Source organism: Clarias gariepinus, chromosome 2 (genome assembly GCF_024256425.1).
Source record: "Clarias gariepinus isolate MV-2021 ecotype Netherlands chromosome 2, CGAR_prim_01v2, whole genome shotgun sequence".
Classification (NCBI taxonomy): domain Eukaryota; kingdom Metazoa; phylum Chordata; class Actinopteri; order Siluriformes; family Clariidae; genus Clarias; species Clarias gariepinus.
In genome coordinates, this window is record NC_071101.1 from 10,917,906 (window position 1) to 10,936,688 (window position 18,783).

General features: G+C 38.5%; 1 protein-coding gene across 3 annotated transcripts in view; it reads left to right on the forward strand.

The window, feature by feature from the left end:
• The window catches only part of LOC128507126 (collagen alpha-1(XIV) chain-like), a 93,278-nt gene that overhangs the window by 39,533 nt on the left and 34,962 nt on the right, over positions 1–18,783 (forward strand). For all 3 annotated transcript variants that reach the window (XM_053477794.1, XM_053477777.1, XM_053477785.1), the window contains exons 12-24: positions 148–293; positions 551–680; positions 1,437–1,576; positions 1,907–2,033; positions 2,113–2,252; positions 2,621–2,753; positions 5,258–5,308; positions 5,403–5,545; positions 11,790–11,919; positions 12,027–12,149; positions 13,296–13,445; positions 13,679–13,795; positions 17,555–17,701. In XM_053477794.1, coding sequence (XP_053333769.1) covers positions 148–293; positions 551–680; positions 1,437–1,576; positions 1,907–2,033; positions 2,113–2,252; positions 2,621–2,753; positions 5,258–5,308; positions 5,403–5,545; positions 11,790–11,919; positions 12,027–12,149; positions 13,296–13,445; positions 13,679–13,795; positions 17,555–17,701 — 1,677 coding nt within the window. The remainder of the gene's footprint in view (positions 1–147; positions 294–550; positions 681–1,436; positions 1,577–1,906; positions 2,034–2,112; positions 2,253–2,620; positions 2,754–5,257; positions 5,309–5,402; positions 5,546–11,789; positions 11,920–12,026; positions 12,150–13,295; positions 13,446–13,678; positions 13,796–17,554; positions 17,702–18,783) is intronic.

Here is an 18,783-nt window from a genome sequence, read left to right on the forward strand (position 1 = left end):
TATAAGAGAATCGATACAGAATTCAATCTAAGTCATCTCTCTCTCTCTCTCTCTCTGTCTATCTCTCACTCTCTCTTTTAATGTAAAAGTGATGGTTCTGCCAAAGTTGTATTCATGACTTGAGAGTATTCTCTGTGTGTCTCCCAGTGGCCTTGCCCATGGTGAATAACCTGGACCTGTTTGACATCACGCACAATAGCATGCGAGTGCAATGGGTTCCTGCAGAAGGGGCTTCTGGATACATGATCCTGTACGCCCCACTGAGTGACGAAGGCACGTCAGACGAAAGGGAGGTGAGAGAGTGCGCTAAACCCACCTGAGACTTGTTTTTAGTAAATAATCTAACACTTCTACAGTATGAGCAGTGAGATGCTCGGTTCATCCAGGTCATAGGTAAGAATAACAAATTGTGCCCCTATTAATCAGATGGTTGTAAATATAAACCGCTCCTGGTATTGATAAGACCATGTACTGTACAAAATTCATTAAATTTAACATGGCATTGACAGGTTACCTTAATGTAAATCTGTGACTGTATGTGTTTTTGTAGGTTAAAGTAGCAGAGAGTGTAAGCGAGATCGAGCTGGATGGTCTGACTCCCGCAACCGAGTACACAGTCACAGTTTACGCCATGTACGGAGACGAAGCCAGTGACCCCCGGACGGGCCAGGAGACCACACGTAAGTGTGTGTCTGAATGTGATTTTTTTTCACAGAGAGGGACAGAACATTACTACAGTACCATGAAAGCTGTCCACAGGGGAAGAGGAGAGGTGGACGAGTTGTACTCTAGGAAATTCCTCCAAGTTTTTTTTTGTGTATACCCAAAATCTAGACCATCTGAAAAAGAAGCTCAAACTTTACCCACACCGTAACTGTAACAATGCTGAGCCGTAGTTAGTATAAGCAAACTAGCTTGCATCATTAGTAATATTATAAAATAAACAATTCTTTAACTTTAGTTACATTCTGATGTAAAAATTTGACATTTAAATATTTCTTTATTTGACAACATTGCTACATTTCTTATATTAAGTTGTTTTTTTTCCCCTGTTGCAAATCCTCCATGTTTTTTCTCCTCGCTTTGCTGAATCCTGTTTCGTTGACTGGCATCAAAAAAAAAAAGGAAAGAAAGAAATGCTTGAAATAATTATTCGCTTTTCTGAGACTCTTTTTACCTTTTGTGATCATGCAGTAAAAACTGCCACCACTTCTTGGTTAAAGGTGCCATATTCAGCGTACCTTGCAGCCACTTTGCGTATAAAATGTGCACTAGCAGTTAAGGACAAAAATCCCAGTGTGAAAGAAGCCCTAACCCATCACATTTCAGCTCCCCATGAATACTGTCGAACAAAACAGTCCTGCAGCTAGCCGGATAGCTGGTGAGATCAGACACGAAAACATCATTTAGTCTTTCTTTTCTTCTATTCTCTCCAGTTCCTCTCAGTCCTGCACAAAATCTCCACATCACTGATGTGACTCACAGTTCGGCCAAGCTCAGCTGGGATGCCGCCTCTCGTAAAGTAAGGGGCTACCGCATCATGTACGTGAAGACGGACGGAGTTCAGACCAATGAGGTAAAAATTTACACCGCTGAACAATTACACTCTTTTTTTTCTGTGCAATAAAATCATTAAGTTTAGTGCTTAGGTTGTGTTTGAAATTATTTAAAATATATATTTATCTGACACAAATGCTCAGGAAATTTTTACCCTGATCGTACCAAGGTGATATATACATGTTTAAAATGCGTGGTGTTCATGAACTTTAAACAAAACATTTCCCTAATCCATTACTAATGATCCCAACAAACCATAATTGTTTGAATTTCATGAAATAGTCTGGGTCACTGTGATGATATAAATGTAAACATTTAATTTAATGATTCATTTCATTCCTCTTACTAGGTTGAAGTGGGTCGAGTTACCACAAAGTTGCTAAGTAACCTTAACTCGTTGACCGAGTACACCGTGGGCATCTCCGCCATCTACGATGAGGGCCAAGCCGATCCCCTTACAGATAGCTTCACAACTAGTGAGCATGACAACACATGATGCACACTGTGTCCAAATCTCTCCTGAGCACCAACAGCAGTGTTTTTGTGTGCGTGTAGAGCGGGCTCCGTCCCCGGTGAGCGTGAGGAGCAGCGAGGTGACCACAGACAGTTTCAAAGTGAGCTGGCAGCATGCGGCATCTGACATTTCCCTCTACAAGCTCTCCTGGACACCAGCCAATGGAGGAGAGACCAGAGAGGTAGTGCAGCCACACACAGCGACCTACAACACAACCAAAACCAAACAACTCTACAGACTTGTTGTTTTATTCCTTTTTTTTTAATCAGCTTTAATTATTTGAGCGCCAAATTTCCCAGATTCTCATCTCTCCCATCCTCTTTTGTTCCTCTCTGTCATTTTCCACAGAATTTTGTACTGGATTTTAACTTACAACTCACTTAGGGCTATTACCACTGTTGTTTACAAATATTTATTTGCTATTACTTATTTATCTGTCTGTCTGTATATGAAGGCCCCACGGGACTGTAGCTTTATCTTTTAGTCTTAGTGTAAAATAACGGGAAAAAAAATCTCTCTTTCCCTCTCGCTCCTTCTCTCCTTCGGTAGATGGTGATCGATGGTAATCATAACTCCTATATGATTACGGGTCTGAAGCCTCTAACCGAGTATGAGGTCACTCTCACGGCCACATACAAAGACAAAGCCGAGAGCGAGAAAGTTGAATTCAGTGAAACTACAGGTAATCTAACAGCAAACACAGTTCAATCACAATGAGCTTTTGAACTTTTTTTTTCACAATAAATTTTTTTTTCTTTTTTATTTACGTTGTTACAATAATTTGAAATCATTTTCTCCCACCACACAAAATGCTGTGCTAATGTGTAATGCCAATGTGTAAATAAGTTCAAATTAATCCTTTATTCATCACATAAACATTACTGCACAGTGAAATTCAAGACTTGTTGAGCTCAGAGTTAGCCATGATATGGTGCCTCTGAAGCACATAGAGTTAAGGGCCTTGCTTAAGGGCCCAACTAAGACAACCTGGAGGAGCTTGGGTTCAAACTGCTGCCCTTTCACTTAGTAACTCAGCGACTTAACCCTCTGAGCTACTACTGCAATAACATAAACCATTGCACTGGCACATATAATTGTGCCAAGATATAAGAATGGCAGCATTTTACCATCTGAAATGCAAACGTAGCGTACTGTTCACAAGTCTTAGTGTGCATAAAGTTTTTTTTTTTCACGGTGTGTGTTTTTTTTTTTTCTCCTACAATCCTTGTTATAGATGTATATTTTATGACTTGATTATTATTTCAGTACAAAAATAAAGTTTTTAAGAAACAGCTACAGTGGAACCTTGGATTACGAGCATAATTCGTTCTAGAAGCGGGCTCATATTCCAAAATACCTTTGAACCAAATTGAATTTTCCTATATCGTTATAAAACTGCACAAATTGTACCTGGGAATATATTTTTTAGTAAAGAGTTGTTACACTAATTATTGACTTCGTTTTAATAATTACTGTTTTTATAGTATTTCTTGTGTGTAGAAACGTTAAGACATTCTTTCTCTGCGATGGTTATTTGCATGTATGTTGCAAGACTTTTGCACAGTGTAAATAAAAAAAAAAATTTTTTTACTGAAAATTTAAAAAATTTATTTAAAAAATGATTTTGCAATCGTGGAATTTTTGGGAATTTTCCCCATCTCTCGTAAAACCACAGATAACCCAACACCAACTACAGCACTAATCCTATCAATTAACCCCCCCCCCCTCCCCCCAGAACAATCAAACACCAAGCACAACACTAATCCCATAATTATACAGCAAGTATAGAAAAAAATCACCTTCTTTTTAATTGATCACATTTTGTTGTTTTGCAGCCTGAAATAAAGACACACACAGTTTTTGTTTATCCAACTGTATAAAAAATAATGAACAGAGTCACTGATTTGGAAAAGGATCATCCCCCTCCTAAAAAGGTCTTGTAAACTCATTCAGGTGAGGATAATCACCTTCTCAATGGCACACAAAGCTTTGCACATCTAGACGTTGCAATATTCGCAAAATAGTGCTCAAGTTAAGTTAAATTTGATAGTGACAGTTTGTGTTTTAAATATGGGCTCTGACTAGAACATTGCATGGAGATTCACCTTTTTCTCCTTTAACCACTGTGTGATCAGTTTTGCTGTGTGCTTTGGGTCATTGTCATGTTGGAAGGTAAACTTTCTTCCCATTCACAAATTTCTGGCGAAGTGCAGCAGGTTTTCCCCAAGCATTTGACGCTATTTTGCCCAATCTGTTTTCCTTCTATTCTGACAAGTGCTTCAGTCCTTGCTGCAGAGAAACACCCAATGACATAATACTACCACCTCTTTGCTTTACTATAGGAATTATGTTATTTGGATGGTGAGCTGTATTAGAGTTCCACCTGACATATCGTTTGATGATGTGGACAAATAAACCAATTAGTGGTCTCATCTGACCACCCTGTTTTTTTTTGCAAAGGTCAGTTGTGACTGCATGTGGCTTTTCTTTTTTTTCTTACAACCCTCCCATACAAGCCACATTTGTAGAGAATTTGTTATTGTTGTGACATAAATTTCTGTACCTGCTTCAGAGTTGCTGTAGGCCTCTGGGTAACCTCTCTGACCAGTTTCTTTCTCGCTTTTTACATCAGTTTAGAGTAACTTTCTGATCCAGGTTTGTGTTGTACTAAATTCCCATTTAGTACATCCACTTCTTAATAATAGACGTCACTGTATAGACGTCCTCTTCTTCTAGGCAGTAATAAAGCATTTGATTTTTTTTTTTGCATCCATCTCCTGACAGTTGTGCCTGTGCACAACTTAATCCTAGAGATATTTTGACAGAGCCTTGCCACTTATAGTTAAATGTTTGTTTAATTTGCACTACCAGGGACTGAAATGCTATAGCTTTTTATGCTGAGGTGATCGAAATGATTAAAGCTGTTTAAGAGTTAAAAATTCAGATAGCTTTGTGTGCCGTTTAGAAGGTGATTAGCTTCACCTGATTGTGTTTACAAGTCATTTGTAGGAAAGGGGTGATCATTTTCCAAATCAGTGATTCTGTTTTTTTTTTTTCTAAAATGTCGATGTTATATTTTTCTCTTGAATGCTTAAAGTTGCACTGAGTGAAAACAGCTGGATAAACTGTAAATGTTCCTGTCTTTATTATTAAATTATTATAAAAGTTTTTCCTCATCTTTTTTAGTTGCTAGAACAACAACAGTGGCAACTACAACTACCACCACCACTACTGCAGGTATGTGAAAAACGGCTTCCGAGTTACTTTAAATGACGGTTTTCTAAAAACCTGCGCTGTTTTTATGACTTTTGTTGTGTGTGCGTATTTGTAGTTGTTAGATTGGGTGTCCGAGGTATGCAGCTAAGTGATTCTACTACGTTCAGCTTGCTCACATCATGGGAATCTCTGGGCCCAAACGTGCGCCAGTATAGAGTGTCATATATTTCAACACGCGGAGACAGAGCTGAACAAGTGGTGAGTGCAGAATATTAACACTAATACTGTAACTGTTGCTAAAACTGTTACCGATACTTTGTATGGATTACTTTAAACATGCAATGTCTTTTGTTTTTGCATGTCTTATGAACTTTATTTAATACTTGGCCAAAATATGCTAAATCACTGTTGGCCAGAGTATGCTAAACCACTGCTTGGTATGTGTTTGTGGTATTTGTTCTTCATTTTATTTGCGCCTTCATTTAATGTCCAGCTCAAAGCAAAGGTTTGTATTTAAACTCCCTGGCATAAACAGAGAGACGAATACCTTTCAAACTTTTAAAATTGTGTGTGTGTGTATGTGTATGAGTTATTTTACAGTTTTTCTCAATTGCTAAAACAATATTTTTCTGAAACCTTGCTCCATTTTCTGAAACCATTAAATGCAAAACCTTATCTTCAAGCACTATTTACAAAACCTCTGACACCTCTTGCCAACTGAAAATTTTGCCTAAAAACAGTTTTACCTGTGTTCAAAATCAAGCACTGCTCTCAAATCAAAAACAAAGTGATCAAAATGATATACACTATCAAGCAGTCAGTAAACAATACAACAAAAAACAGAAAACACATTGTTCAAAACATATACAGTAGTTCTCAGGGAGAAGCAAATTTTTTATCTTAATGTTTTGGGCCATACAATTTGTTCATTGTACAGTAAACAGCATACAATGCACTGTACTACAGTATACAATACTAAAAGGGACAAAAATCAAAGGAGTAAACGTGATCAATTTGCTTTTTCTCGTCTTGATGGAAACTGACATTGTCCCACACTATCACATAGGTGGGAATGGGATTCTCATTTAGCTCTTGACCCTGATGGTCTTGAACCCGCAGCTTAAATAAAATAGCTCTAAGATTGGCAATAAATCTTAGAAGGTGCTGGGTGTTATATGGCCCGAGTGTAACATGGTGATGTAAAACACCATGGTTGCTAATAGCAGCACAGATGGTGACATTGCCACCTTGAAGTCCCTCAACAATGGCCCGCTGTCCAATAATGTTTCGGCCTCTCTGTCTCCTCTTTGTTAGATTGAAGCCTGCTTCATCGACAAAGATGAAGTCATGGGGTCTGTCCAAGGATTCCAAGTCAAATATTGCTTGTGTAGAAATACAATATACTGCATTTAAAATTTTGTAAGACATACTGTACAGAGACAGTGCTATACTGTAGAGTACAATTAAGCCTACCCACTTTTGATTCACATACATTGTATGTACTGAAGAGTAATGTCATTCACATGTGTTTGTACTGTAGAAAATCTGGATTACAGTAAATGTTTCTGCATGTACAGTACACTTACTTGCACATACTGAGCTCGCAGTTCTTTCACCCTTGGCGAGTTGCCCTCAAAGGGTACTTTGTATACTTGTTTCATTCGCATCCTGTTATGATGGAGAACACGGCTAATTGTGGAAATGCTTACACTGTTGATTCCCTGGAAGTGTGTGTTGTCTTGTATCACTCGTTCCTGGATTTCTCTGAGTCATATTACATTATCTTAAAGGACCATGCCCACTATAACGGCCTCTTGCTCTTAAGTGAGTAAAGCCGTCCTTCCACCTGCATGTGGCAGCCTCGCAATTCTACAAAAAGTAGATGTGCAGTTACAACAAATATTCATGCAGTACTATACATACAGTGATGAACTTTACAAATGTCTATTGTAACAGTTGCATAGAGTGTAGTACAGTAAATTAGCAATTACAGAAAATAGAGTAGTATACTGTACCTGTTCTCTTCTCTGAATGTCCTTACTATGGGGACACAGAAAATCGGCTCAAATTGGGTTTCACTCTTAGTCCTGCTTCCCTCATTGTCAGTAAATGGACAAGAACATGGTCTATGATTGTTGCTCGAATTTCATCAGATATTTCCACTCTTTGTCTTCCTCCTCCTCTTTCTCTTTCTTGCCCTCCTCCTCCTTCTCGCCCTCCTCTTCCTTGTCGCCCTCCTCCTCTTCCTCGCCCTCCTCCTCTTCCTCTTCCTCCTCCTCTTTCTTGCCCTCCTCCTCCTTCTCGCCCTCCTCCTCCTTCCTCTTTCTTGCCCTCCTCCTCCTTCTCGCCCTCCTCCTCCTTCCTCTTTCTTGCCCTCCTCCTCCTTCTCGCCCTCCTCTCCCTTGTCGCCCTCCTTCTCCTTCTCGCCCTCCTCTTCCTTGCCGCCCTCCTCCTCTTCCTCGCCCTCCTTCTCTTCCTCATCCTCTTTCTTGCCCTCCTCCTTCTCGCCCTCCTTCTCTTCCTCTTTCTTGCCGCCCTCCTCCTCTTACTCATCCTCTTTCTTGTCATCCTCCTCCTCCTCGTCGCCCACCTCGCATACGCACTCGTCCTCTCACATTGTTTCTTCTATCCATGCTCAGACTTTCTTCCTTCTACCTTCAACAACCTGTTTGCTCTCTGAACTGCCTTATATTGGTTGTGTCACATCATTTGAAACAGGTGACATCAATTTTGAGTGGTTGTGTTTAATCAATGACATGTTTTCTCTAATTGTATTTGAGCGTTGCTACTTGTGTTTAGTGGTATGGATGACGTGTGCATTAGAGCGTAGAATGTGTTTTGAGAATGAGGATGTGTTTAAAGTTTTGCTGAAAAGTCTAAGTAAGATCTGCATATTGTGTTTTGCCATGTGAAATGGTTTAAAGTATTAACAACAGACTGCACAATTAGCTAAATGAGGTCAGGCAACTGAGAACTTTCTTCAGCCAATGGGTTTTAGTGTTTTAGCAATTGAGAAAAACTGTTAAAGGAAAGAAGCACATCTGTCATTTTTAACTTAACTTTTAGGCTAAAAGTCAACTATATATATGTACAGTACTGTGCAAAAGTCTTAGGCACCATATTATATGCTGTACCAATTTTGTTATATATGTTTATCATGTCTGCATAATAATGTACAAAATCATTCAGTACAATATATTACTTAAAAAAATATAAATAAATAACATTACAAGAGAATATACAGTATGCATGGTTGTAAAGAACTCATTTTCCAGCATGCTCAGTAAAACCTAACAGCTGTTTTCTTATAAAAATGCACAAATCTGTGTCTAAAACTCCTGATTTTAAGCAACGAGTATTTTCTCCAAATATTAACTAGTTATTTTATTGCTCTATATTACTCTTTATAAGTTTCTTTTATGCAGAAAAGTTTTTAAAAGCAACTTTTGCTTATGTCATATTTTTGTATGTGCCCAAGACTTTTGCTCTATAAGTAAAACAGTTGTTAGGTTTTACTAAGCTTACTGGAAAATATGAGTCCTTCCAGTAACTTTGTCACACTCGCTCCCCTAGGTTTTTTAGTATATCAGTATATTACCTCCAGTGTAGATTTAAATAGTTTTAATAATAACATTCTCTCCCATGGGATCAATTTATAAATAATATGTTAATTATTGATATATTGACATTGGGAAAGGAAAAAACCCGGTTATAAAATTTCCAGCTTTTGCTTCCTCATTTTTATTCTTGTACCCTTCATAGCTTTTATTATTCTGCTGCCTTAAGGTAATTTGCCAGAAATGTTATCATATTCCTTAGTTTATATGTTGAAACTTATGATATTTCCATGGTCGTTGGACTGTGGATAGTTTTTGTGTATGTGTGTGTGTATGTGTGTGTGTGTGTGTGTGTTACATGCCCTTCCTGTATTATATTCTTATATTATATTGATCTCCCTTTAAATATGTACTTTCTAAATTACTAGACAAGCGCTATGTGTTCCTCACACCAGCCCTAGAAACAACTAAGTTAAATGTTAAATATAAATAAACAGGATTAAATTAGGTATGCTTTGCAGCATGATTCATTCTTCTCATCATCGTGATGAGAACATTTCGCTCATGGGAAAAAAAGAGTCAGAAATAAGAACGCTCTTGTTTGTGTTAGGGCATTCCTGTACACAGTTTTTGCTGGGAATAGAGATTTATGAGTCTGACGTTTAGGCACATTTTATAGGCCAGTAAAAAATAAAACGGCCAGAATCAGCAACACTGCCGGCACATGTTATGAAAAATGAAAGAAAGAAATGTTTGGCAACACCTGTGGGCTTTTGTACGTTTCTAAAAGAAGGTTATAAGAAGTTTTACAGCTTGTTGTAAAGTTTAATATACTTTAAAGTGTTTAAATGAAACGTTGTTGTCCCTTCATCTATACCGCTTTATCCTGTATACAGGGTCATGGTGGGCCTGGAGCCTATCCCAGGAGGCAGGGTACACCCTGGATGGGGTGCCAATTCATCACAGAGCACACATACATGCTCATTCACACACTACAGTACAGGCAATTTGTGAATGCCAGTTAGCCTAATCTGCATGTCTTCGGACCCTGGGGGTAAACAACACCGCGCACACAGGGAGAACACACAAACTCCATGCACACAAACCCAGGGTGGGAATTGAACCCCGATCCTGGAGGTGCAAGGCGACCGTGCTAACTACTACAGCACCGTGCCGCTTAAATGAAACGTTTAGTCCAAATATTTTTTTACTGGTGGTATCAAGTAACTTCTTTAGAGGCAAAGTGAAAAGTATACAGTGTTCCTAAATATTGGAAATACTGGAAAAAAAAACGGCAAATGCAACAATAAAAGAGCAAAATCAGAAACACTACAACAAAAGCAGAAACAAGACAGAAAAAGCAGACACACGCAAAAATGAGAACAACAGCAAAAGTGAAAACACTAATAGCAAAAGCAGAAACACAACAGAAAAAACTGAGACACCAAAAATGGAAACACAAGAGTAAAAATTACATCAAATGCACAAACACTTTAAACATGAAAACTCATTGTAATGGAGCAAAAGCGGAAACACGACAGCAAATTGGAAACACGGTACCAAAATTGGACACACAACATCAAAACTGAAAACATGACAGCAAAAGTAGAAACACTAAAAATAAAAAGAGTCCTTTAGGTTCTTATTGGACAACCAATTCTCTTTCCTGATTGGACACTGGGCTCTTTAGCCAATCAGAAAAAAAAATCACATGATGTTTAATAAGAACCTACTCCTTTTGTTTTGTTTTCAATTCCTTAATTTTTTCCACTTCGGTCTAAAAATAAAACAGATGAAAAACTAGGAAATGGCACTGAACTTAATCCTGCACGGTTGTATAAATGAAACTGAATATTGGCTCAAATTAAGAATAATTTTTTTTTTGTCATGTACACAGACTATGCTGTTATCTGTAATCTATCAGCTTTTAGTGTTTTATAATGGAGCTATAGTGCTAGCACATAATAGGGTCTGTACATATCACAAAGTAAATACTCCTGTGGCATTAAACAGAAATCCATACTATTTACCATTAAACTCTTTCAACAAGACTTTTAAACGTTTTCAATTATGATACTTATCCTAAGCTTGTTTTCTAAATTGTACATAATCTACAGGTTGTAACTTGTAGCCTGTACTGTAGTTTATGATCACTGGGATCTCTGTAGGGCAATTCCAGGGTTATGGACGTGACTGTCTGCACAGGCTTAGCTTCAAGGTGCTCAGGTGTATACCTGGTCAAATGACTACAGAATTGAATGCAAACCAATGTTAATAGATAAAATGTCTATCATTTTTGAAGAGTCCAGTTACAGGAAAATCATCAAAAATGCGTTTGTGTGAAACTTTTACAATTCCTGTAGTGTTTTAGGTTTCTTGTACTATACCACATTTATCTATGATGACATTTATTGAAATGTACAAGCATGTACATTGTTCAGAAGTTAGTACCCATCTTTAATTTTATGCGTAAAAAATAAAAATCGTCTGATTATGCAGGTCTTAGAGTTTCAATTTCAGATGAACAACAACATATAACTGTTTTTACTGTGCCATTATTTATTTAATGAAAAATATATTAAACAGCTTGTAGATCCACCTTAGTAGCAATAACATGAATTAATCATTTCCTGTATGACTTTATCAGTCTCTCAAATCATTTTGGAGGAATATTGGCTGTTCTTCTTTATAGCCTTGCTTTATTTGATTAAGGTTTTTTGGGCATTCGCTTATTCACAGTTCTAATAAGGTCCCACTACAGCATTTCAGTTGGGTTTAGGTCTGGACTTTTACTAGGCCTTTCCAAAACCTTGATTCTTTTATTTTTCAGCTAATTTTTAATTAAAGTAATTATTCTGCTACTAAGACTCTCAAAACAGCCTGGTGTAAAAACTCAAACTATGAAGATAACTATAAAATTAAATGCACTGGTTCCTGTGCTGTAGATGATGATCCCTGGCAATCAGTACTCAGTGGTGCTGCAGCCGTTGCTGTCAGATACAGAATACAGAGTGAGCGTGACAGCCATCTATGCAGACGGAGAGGGACCTACCGTCACACGATCTGCCCGCACATGTACGTGTCTAATCACTCTAGGATTATGGGTAATGCAGAGTGTACACTACCGAAAGCATTCCTTCTCACTCATTCATCTCTCTCACTGTCTTCGTCTTCCCCCTCAGTGCCTCTCATTGCTCCTAAGAACCTGAAAGTGTCTGAAGAATGGTACAATCGCTTCCGCATCACCTGGGACACCCCTCCGTCTCCCACAATGGGATACAGGGTCATCTACCAGCCTGTCTCAGGTATATTGCTGTTGAGCTCTTGAGCCATACTGGAAATACAGTAGATTAATACTACCATGCCATATCTATACTACTGATTACTCTTCAGTGGTGGTGAACAAAGTGCACAAATCCTTTACTTGAGTAAAAGAAGAGATTCCCTGGAGCAAATAATAAGTAAAATAATAATCAGTAAAAGTAAAAGCAGACGTAAAAGTACATGTGTACTTGAGTTAAGTTATAGAAGTACTTACCTTACAATTTAGTTATATATCAAAGGATCAGCACTTGTATTAGCTCACAGTAGTTAAAAAAAAGCAGCAAAATTTCTGCTTAAAATGATACTCACCCTGTGGTTATTTAGTAGAAGTACAGATATTTGTTGTAATATGTAGTGGAGTAAAAGTAAAAAAAAAATCCTCTATTAAAACTACCCAAATAAAGTACAGGTACGTTAAACATAATTAAAGTTGAAGTAAATGTACTAAGTTACATTCCACATTTGTTCAGGCTTATATTAGTACTGAAATAATTGCTGATTAAATCAATGTTTTACTGATTAATAATTGAGATAATTCAAAAATTGATGGTTTAAATACCTCTGCCATGATCTATATGGAGTGTGTAAGCACTTCTTTTCTCTGTTTTGATGATGTTGTGAGTGAAAAGGTGTATTATGGGCATTTTAACGGCTGGTATGTGATCACCATTTTAACACTTGGTATATGAGAACTAGCCGAACTAATTAGGTTTACATCCATTTTAGTGACTGTCATTCACTGTGGGTGAAAATTACACCTGACTATCAATGTTTTAGACATTTTTACATCTTCACATCTTTGTTAAACTAGGTTTTTATACATTGCCATTCTTGTAGCAAGTCCAGGCAAAAGATGCTAAAGTATGTTATAGAGTAAAACAATTGTAGACATTCATGGCTCGTTGCCAGATTTCAGCTGTCACATACCTTTCATGACATTTTTCTGGCTCATAGAACTAAGAAACTATGGCATGCAACATTTTATTCAGTAAGACAGTATGGCGTACTAACACATAGTACATGTAAAAAACATTTTCCATGGAAATATTTGCAGGATTTTTCAATTACACTGAAAGTTGAAATCTGGGTGTATTTATTGGTGTGTAAAAAAATGTGAACGTGTGCAGTACCAGGCCGTGCTCTGGAGACGTTTGTTGGTGACGACGTGAACACCATGCTGATCCTAAACCTGGTGAGTGGCACGGAGTACAGCGTAAAGGTCATTGCGACGTACACCACGGGCTCCAGCGAAGCTCTTACTGGCAGAGCCAAAACGCGTGAGTTCCCCAAAACCACACAATACAGTTCACACATGTTGATCTCACATCACTTGTTGATTAGACAATTATTAATATATAAGTAATTGTTCAATATATTTAAACTTGCTCGTTCCCATCTACTTCATATTCTGTCAAGAAAAAATTATGTTTTCTTTTCTTTCCAATCGAAAACAATCCATCAGCTTCTTTAATGTCCATTTTTATGCCTTTTTGTCTCTTCTTTCTTCTAGTATACCTGGGTGTTACTAATCTGAACACCTATCAGGTGCGAATGAACAGTATGTGTGCTCAGTGGCAGCCTCATTCTCACGCCACCCAGTACCGCGTCACCATCGACTCTCTGCTCAGTGAGTACAGCAAGTAAATCATATTGAAATTGTATACAGAAAAAGTATTCGGTGTATTCAGTTCAGGTTTATTTGTATAATGCAAATTCAGAAGACATCATAACAAAGCAGATTTAAAGAAATCAGGCTGCATTCCGCGTCCGTCGATCGAATGTATATGAGCTGATCGAACGTTGACGCAGTAAGTGACTGGAAAAGACCTCATGCCTTGGAGTATTGGAGTTTTGACTAAGATGAGGGCGTAACCTTTAATATGTGTCAGGGTGGGAGGTGGCTGTCGGTTATAATCAGGCACACGCTAACTCTTTTCTTAAAATTGGGATGAGGAAATGAGCTCTTGGTAAATCAGCCCTCTGTAAAGAGAGACAAATGCTTGAGGCTCAGCTGAATATGAAAGGCACTCTGATCTTAAACACACACACACACGCACACACACAGCACTGCATACTAATGTTATGTTGATGGTGGGATCCTCTAGGAACTTCAGTATTTGATTTCTAGATTTAAAAAATAGGGATGCATTTTGCTCCATCTAGCTAATTTATTTATAAAGCTGTTATGTATCAGTATTTCTGTTTAAACTTATTCACATTGCCATAATACATCAAACATATAAAAGAGCAAATAGAATTATACCTAATATTAGAGTTTATTATTTTTTATGATTATTATTATTATATCATATATAATTTTTTTAAATACTTTTTCCCATTCCACAATGACTGACAGGCATTGAGGTCACACTTCCGTCACTGTGATTGACAGGCACTTATTTCACTCCTCGTTCACTGAGACTGATTAGGCACTATCTAATCACCTCTGTCACTGACAGGCACTGAGATCACACCTCCATCACAAAGATAAAGATTGATAGGGGGTCACACCTCCATCACAGAGATAGAGATGATAGGAGGTCACACCTCCATCAGTAAGACTGACAGGAACTGAGGACACACCTCCATCACTGAGCCTGATTAGCACTGAGGGCACAACCCCCAGATACTGACAGGCTCTTAAATCACACCTTCATCACTGAAAGGCACAGAGGTCACACCTTATTTTTTGAGACCAATAAGCATAAATACAATGTGTTTGTACATTGTATTTATTTATTGTAAATAGGCCACTTATGCACTTCTGATTAGATGCTTATTTCATTTCATTGACTCTGCACATGTCCACTGCACAATAACAATAAAGTTTAATCTAATCTAATCAAGATCACACCTCCATCACTGAGACTGACAGGCATTGAGGACACACCTCCATCACTGAGACTGACAGGCACTGAGGACACACCTCCATCACTGAGACTGACAGGCATTGAGGACACACCTCCATCACTGAGACTGACAGGCATTGAGGACACACCTCCATCACTGAGACTGACAGGCATTGAGGACACACCTCCATCACTGAGACTGACAGGCATTGAGGACACACCTCCATCACTGAGACTGACAGGCACTGAGGACACACCTCCATCACTGAGACTGACAGGCATTGAGGACACACCTCCATCACTGAGACTGACAGGCATTGAGGACACACCTCCATCACTGAGACTGACAGGCATTGAGGACACACCTCCATCACTGAGACTGACAGGCATTGAGGACACACCTCCATCACTGAGACTGACAGGCATTGAGGACACACCTCCATCACTGAGACTGACAGGCACTGAGGACACACCTCCATCACTGAGACTGACAGGCACTGAGGACACACCTCCATCACTGAGACTGACAGGCACTGAGGACACACCTCCATCACTGAGACTGACAGGCACTGAGGACACACCTCCATCACTGAGACTGCCAGGCACTGAGGACACACCTCCATCACTGAGACTGACAGGCACTGAGGACACACCTCCATCACTGAGACTGACAGGCACTGAGGACACACCTCCATCACTGAGACCGACAGGCACTGAGGACACACCTCCATCACTGAGACCGACAGGCACTGAGGACACACCTCCATCACTGAGACCGACAGGCACTGAGGACACACCTCCATCACTGAGACCGACAGGCACTGAGGACACACCTCCATCACTGAGACCGACAGGCACTGAGGACACACCTCCATCACTGAGACCGACAGGCACTGAGGACACACCTCCATCACTGAGACCGACAGGCACTGAGGACACACCTCCATCACTGAGACCGACAGGCACTGAGGACACACCTCCATCACTGAGACTGACAGGCACTGAGGACACACCTCCATCACTGAGACTGACAGGCACTGAGGACACACCTCCATCACTGAGACTGACAGGCACTGAGGACACACCTCCATCACTGAGACTGACAGGCACTGAGGACACACCTCCATCACTAAGATTCATTAGCACTGAGGACACACCTCCATCACTAAGATTCATTAGCACTGAGGACACACCTCCATCACTAAGATTCGTTAGCACTGAGGACACACCTCCATCACTAAGATTCGTTAGCACTGAGGACACACCTCCATCACTGAGACTGACAGGCAACATCTAATGACCTAGCCAAAAGAAAAAACTGTGGCAAAAAAAAAAGAAAGAAATGAAGAAAAAGCTTTAGATCAACTACATTTAAAAAGAAGGAACATATCCTGTATGATTTTGATAAGCACATGGTTAATAGCAGTATAACAGTCCCTAATGGTTAATAGCAGTTATAACAGTTCTTAATCATGAAATACAAAGAATAACAGTTTCGATTCTGTTAATAAACAGGACTTATGCAGCACATAATCATCACATTTTTTTTAAGACTTGCAAGTCTCTGGTGCATCCCAGTTATAATATTTACTACAGCAGGAAGGAGATCTGTAGGTGCAAATGGTTTCAGGAAACAAAAGCAGAATAAAGGACAGATGCAATTTATCAGGATTGTGTTACAGCAGGTGTTACAGCAGACAGGCAGGTCAGTAGGGTGAGGATATATTGGTTGGAAAAAGTGTCAAGTCCATGGGCATGTGTTGTGATATCACCTGAAAATATACAACAGGAACTAATGTTGTGACCAATTGTGCACATGCTACTTAGTAATTTTTGGCTAAATTACACTTTTATAAGCCGGTAGTCAGGAATAAGAGTTATTTGTTGCTATAATTTGTAGTTATTTAAAAATTTTATTACTTTATTATTATATTTTAGTTATAGAGATTGCTTGAACTAAGTGGGTTTTTGTGTTCATTCAGGTCCGAGGCTGTTAGGCTAAAAGCATCTTAACTTTTCAAAGAGGTTTTAACTGAAGCTTTGCCCAGGTTCAGGCCTCAGAGTTGTATTTTTAATATAAAGAACCCAAGAAAACAATCGAAAAGATAAACACATGAAGAAATATTTATGACGATTTTTAGGCTGATGTTAACAATTACATGCAAAATATAGACTTTTTTGTAAAACAATTTTAAATGCTTTGTCACAAGGTGGAGGCAGGTGCATACAGTAACTCAAGACTTGTTTATTATGAAACTAATTGTGTATTGATAATCCAAATCAGCAGATGAACCTCGTGGTCAAGCACAGGGAGGACTGTCAGAATCAATCATTATGTTTTTCTTTGTAGCACTGCACGGTAATAACTCATAGACATAAACTTATAGACAGGGTGTTAGATATTAGACTGGAAGAAGAGGCCACAGTTTTATACTGTGTACTTATTAAGTACACTACATAAAGTAAGTCTCTTTTTTATGTTTGCATTATCACCTTTCTGATTTACTGCATTTTATTAATGCCATGTTGTATTGCAGATGACCAGAAGCAGGAAGTAAGGCTGGACGGATCAGAAGCCAGACATTGCTTTAACGACCTGAATCCAAACACACAATATAAAATCAGCATTTACGCTCTGCTACAGGAGACAGAAGGTCCCGCTGTCACCGCCGTCCAGAGAACACGTGAGTGTGTGCTGCCAACAGGATCAGGGATGTTTTTTAAAACACACACACACACACACACACACACGCGCGCACACACACACACACACACACACATATAGATAGATAGATAGATAGATAGATAGATAGATAGATAGATAGATAGGTAGATAGAGAGAGAAAGAGAGAGGTAGATGTATAAATTGATGGATAGATAGATAGATAGATAGAGAGAGAGAGAGAGATAGATGTATAAATTGATGGATAGATAGATAGATAGATAGATAGATAGATGGATAGAGGTAGATGTATAAATTGATGGATAGATAAATAGATAGATAGATAGATAGATAGATAGAGAGAGAGAGAGAGAGAGAGAGATAGATGTATAAATTGATGGATAGATAGATAGATAGATAGATAGATAGATAGATAGATAGAGAGAGGTAGATGTATAAATTGATGGATAAATAGATAGATGGATGGATGGATGGATAGATAGGTAAATAGATAGATAGATGAATGGATAGATAGGTAAATAGATAGATAGATGAATGGATAGATAGGTAAATTGATAGATAGATAGATAAATAGATAGATACATCTAGATATGATACACTGTATACAATAGTGTATTCGGGCAAATATATAAGAATTGCATATTAAGCTACATTTATGAGGTAAAATGTTGCATAATTATAATAATATATACTGTTTCCATGTACACTATGGCTGTACAAGTGGTATACAAGTGGTAACTTGCATACAGTACAGATGCACTAGTGTGGTATGGAAAAAATGAGAGACATAATGTACATGATTGTTACTGCAATTTGCAGTAGGGAGCTGCAACAGAGATACTGGTATAGCATAGAAATTCTACATAGAATTTCATATTATGTTCAATAACCACAGATTCACCATTTTTAAAAAATAATCCTAACACATTTACTGCATGTCCTTATGTGCCGTTTTCAGTCACACAATCCAGACTATAGATGTGGCACTTCCAAGATTGCTCACACCACAGGCTTCAGCTTGTACACACACACACACACACTTAGACACTTACGCTTACCCACAACCACACAGGTGCACACCCA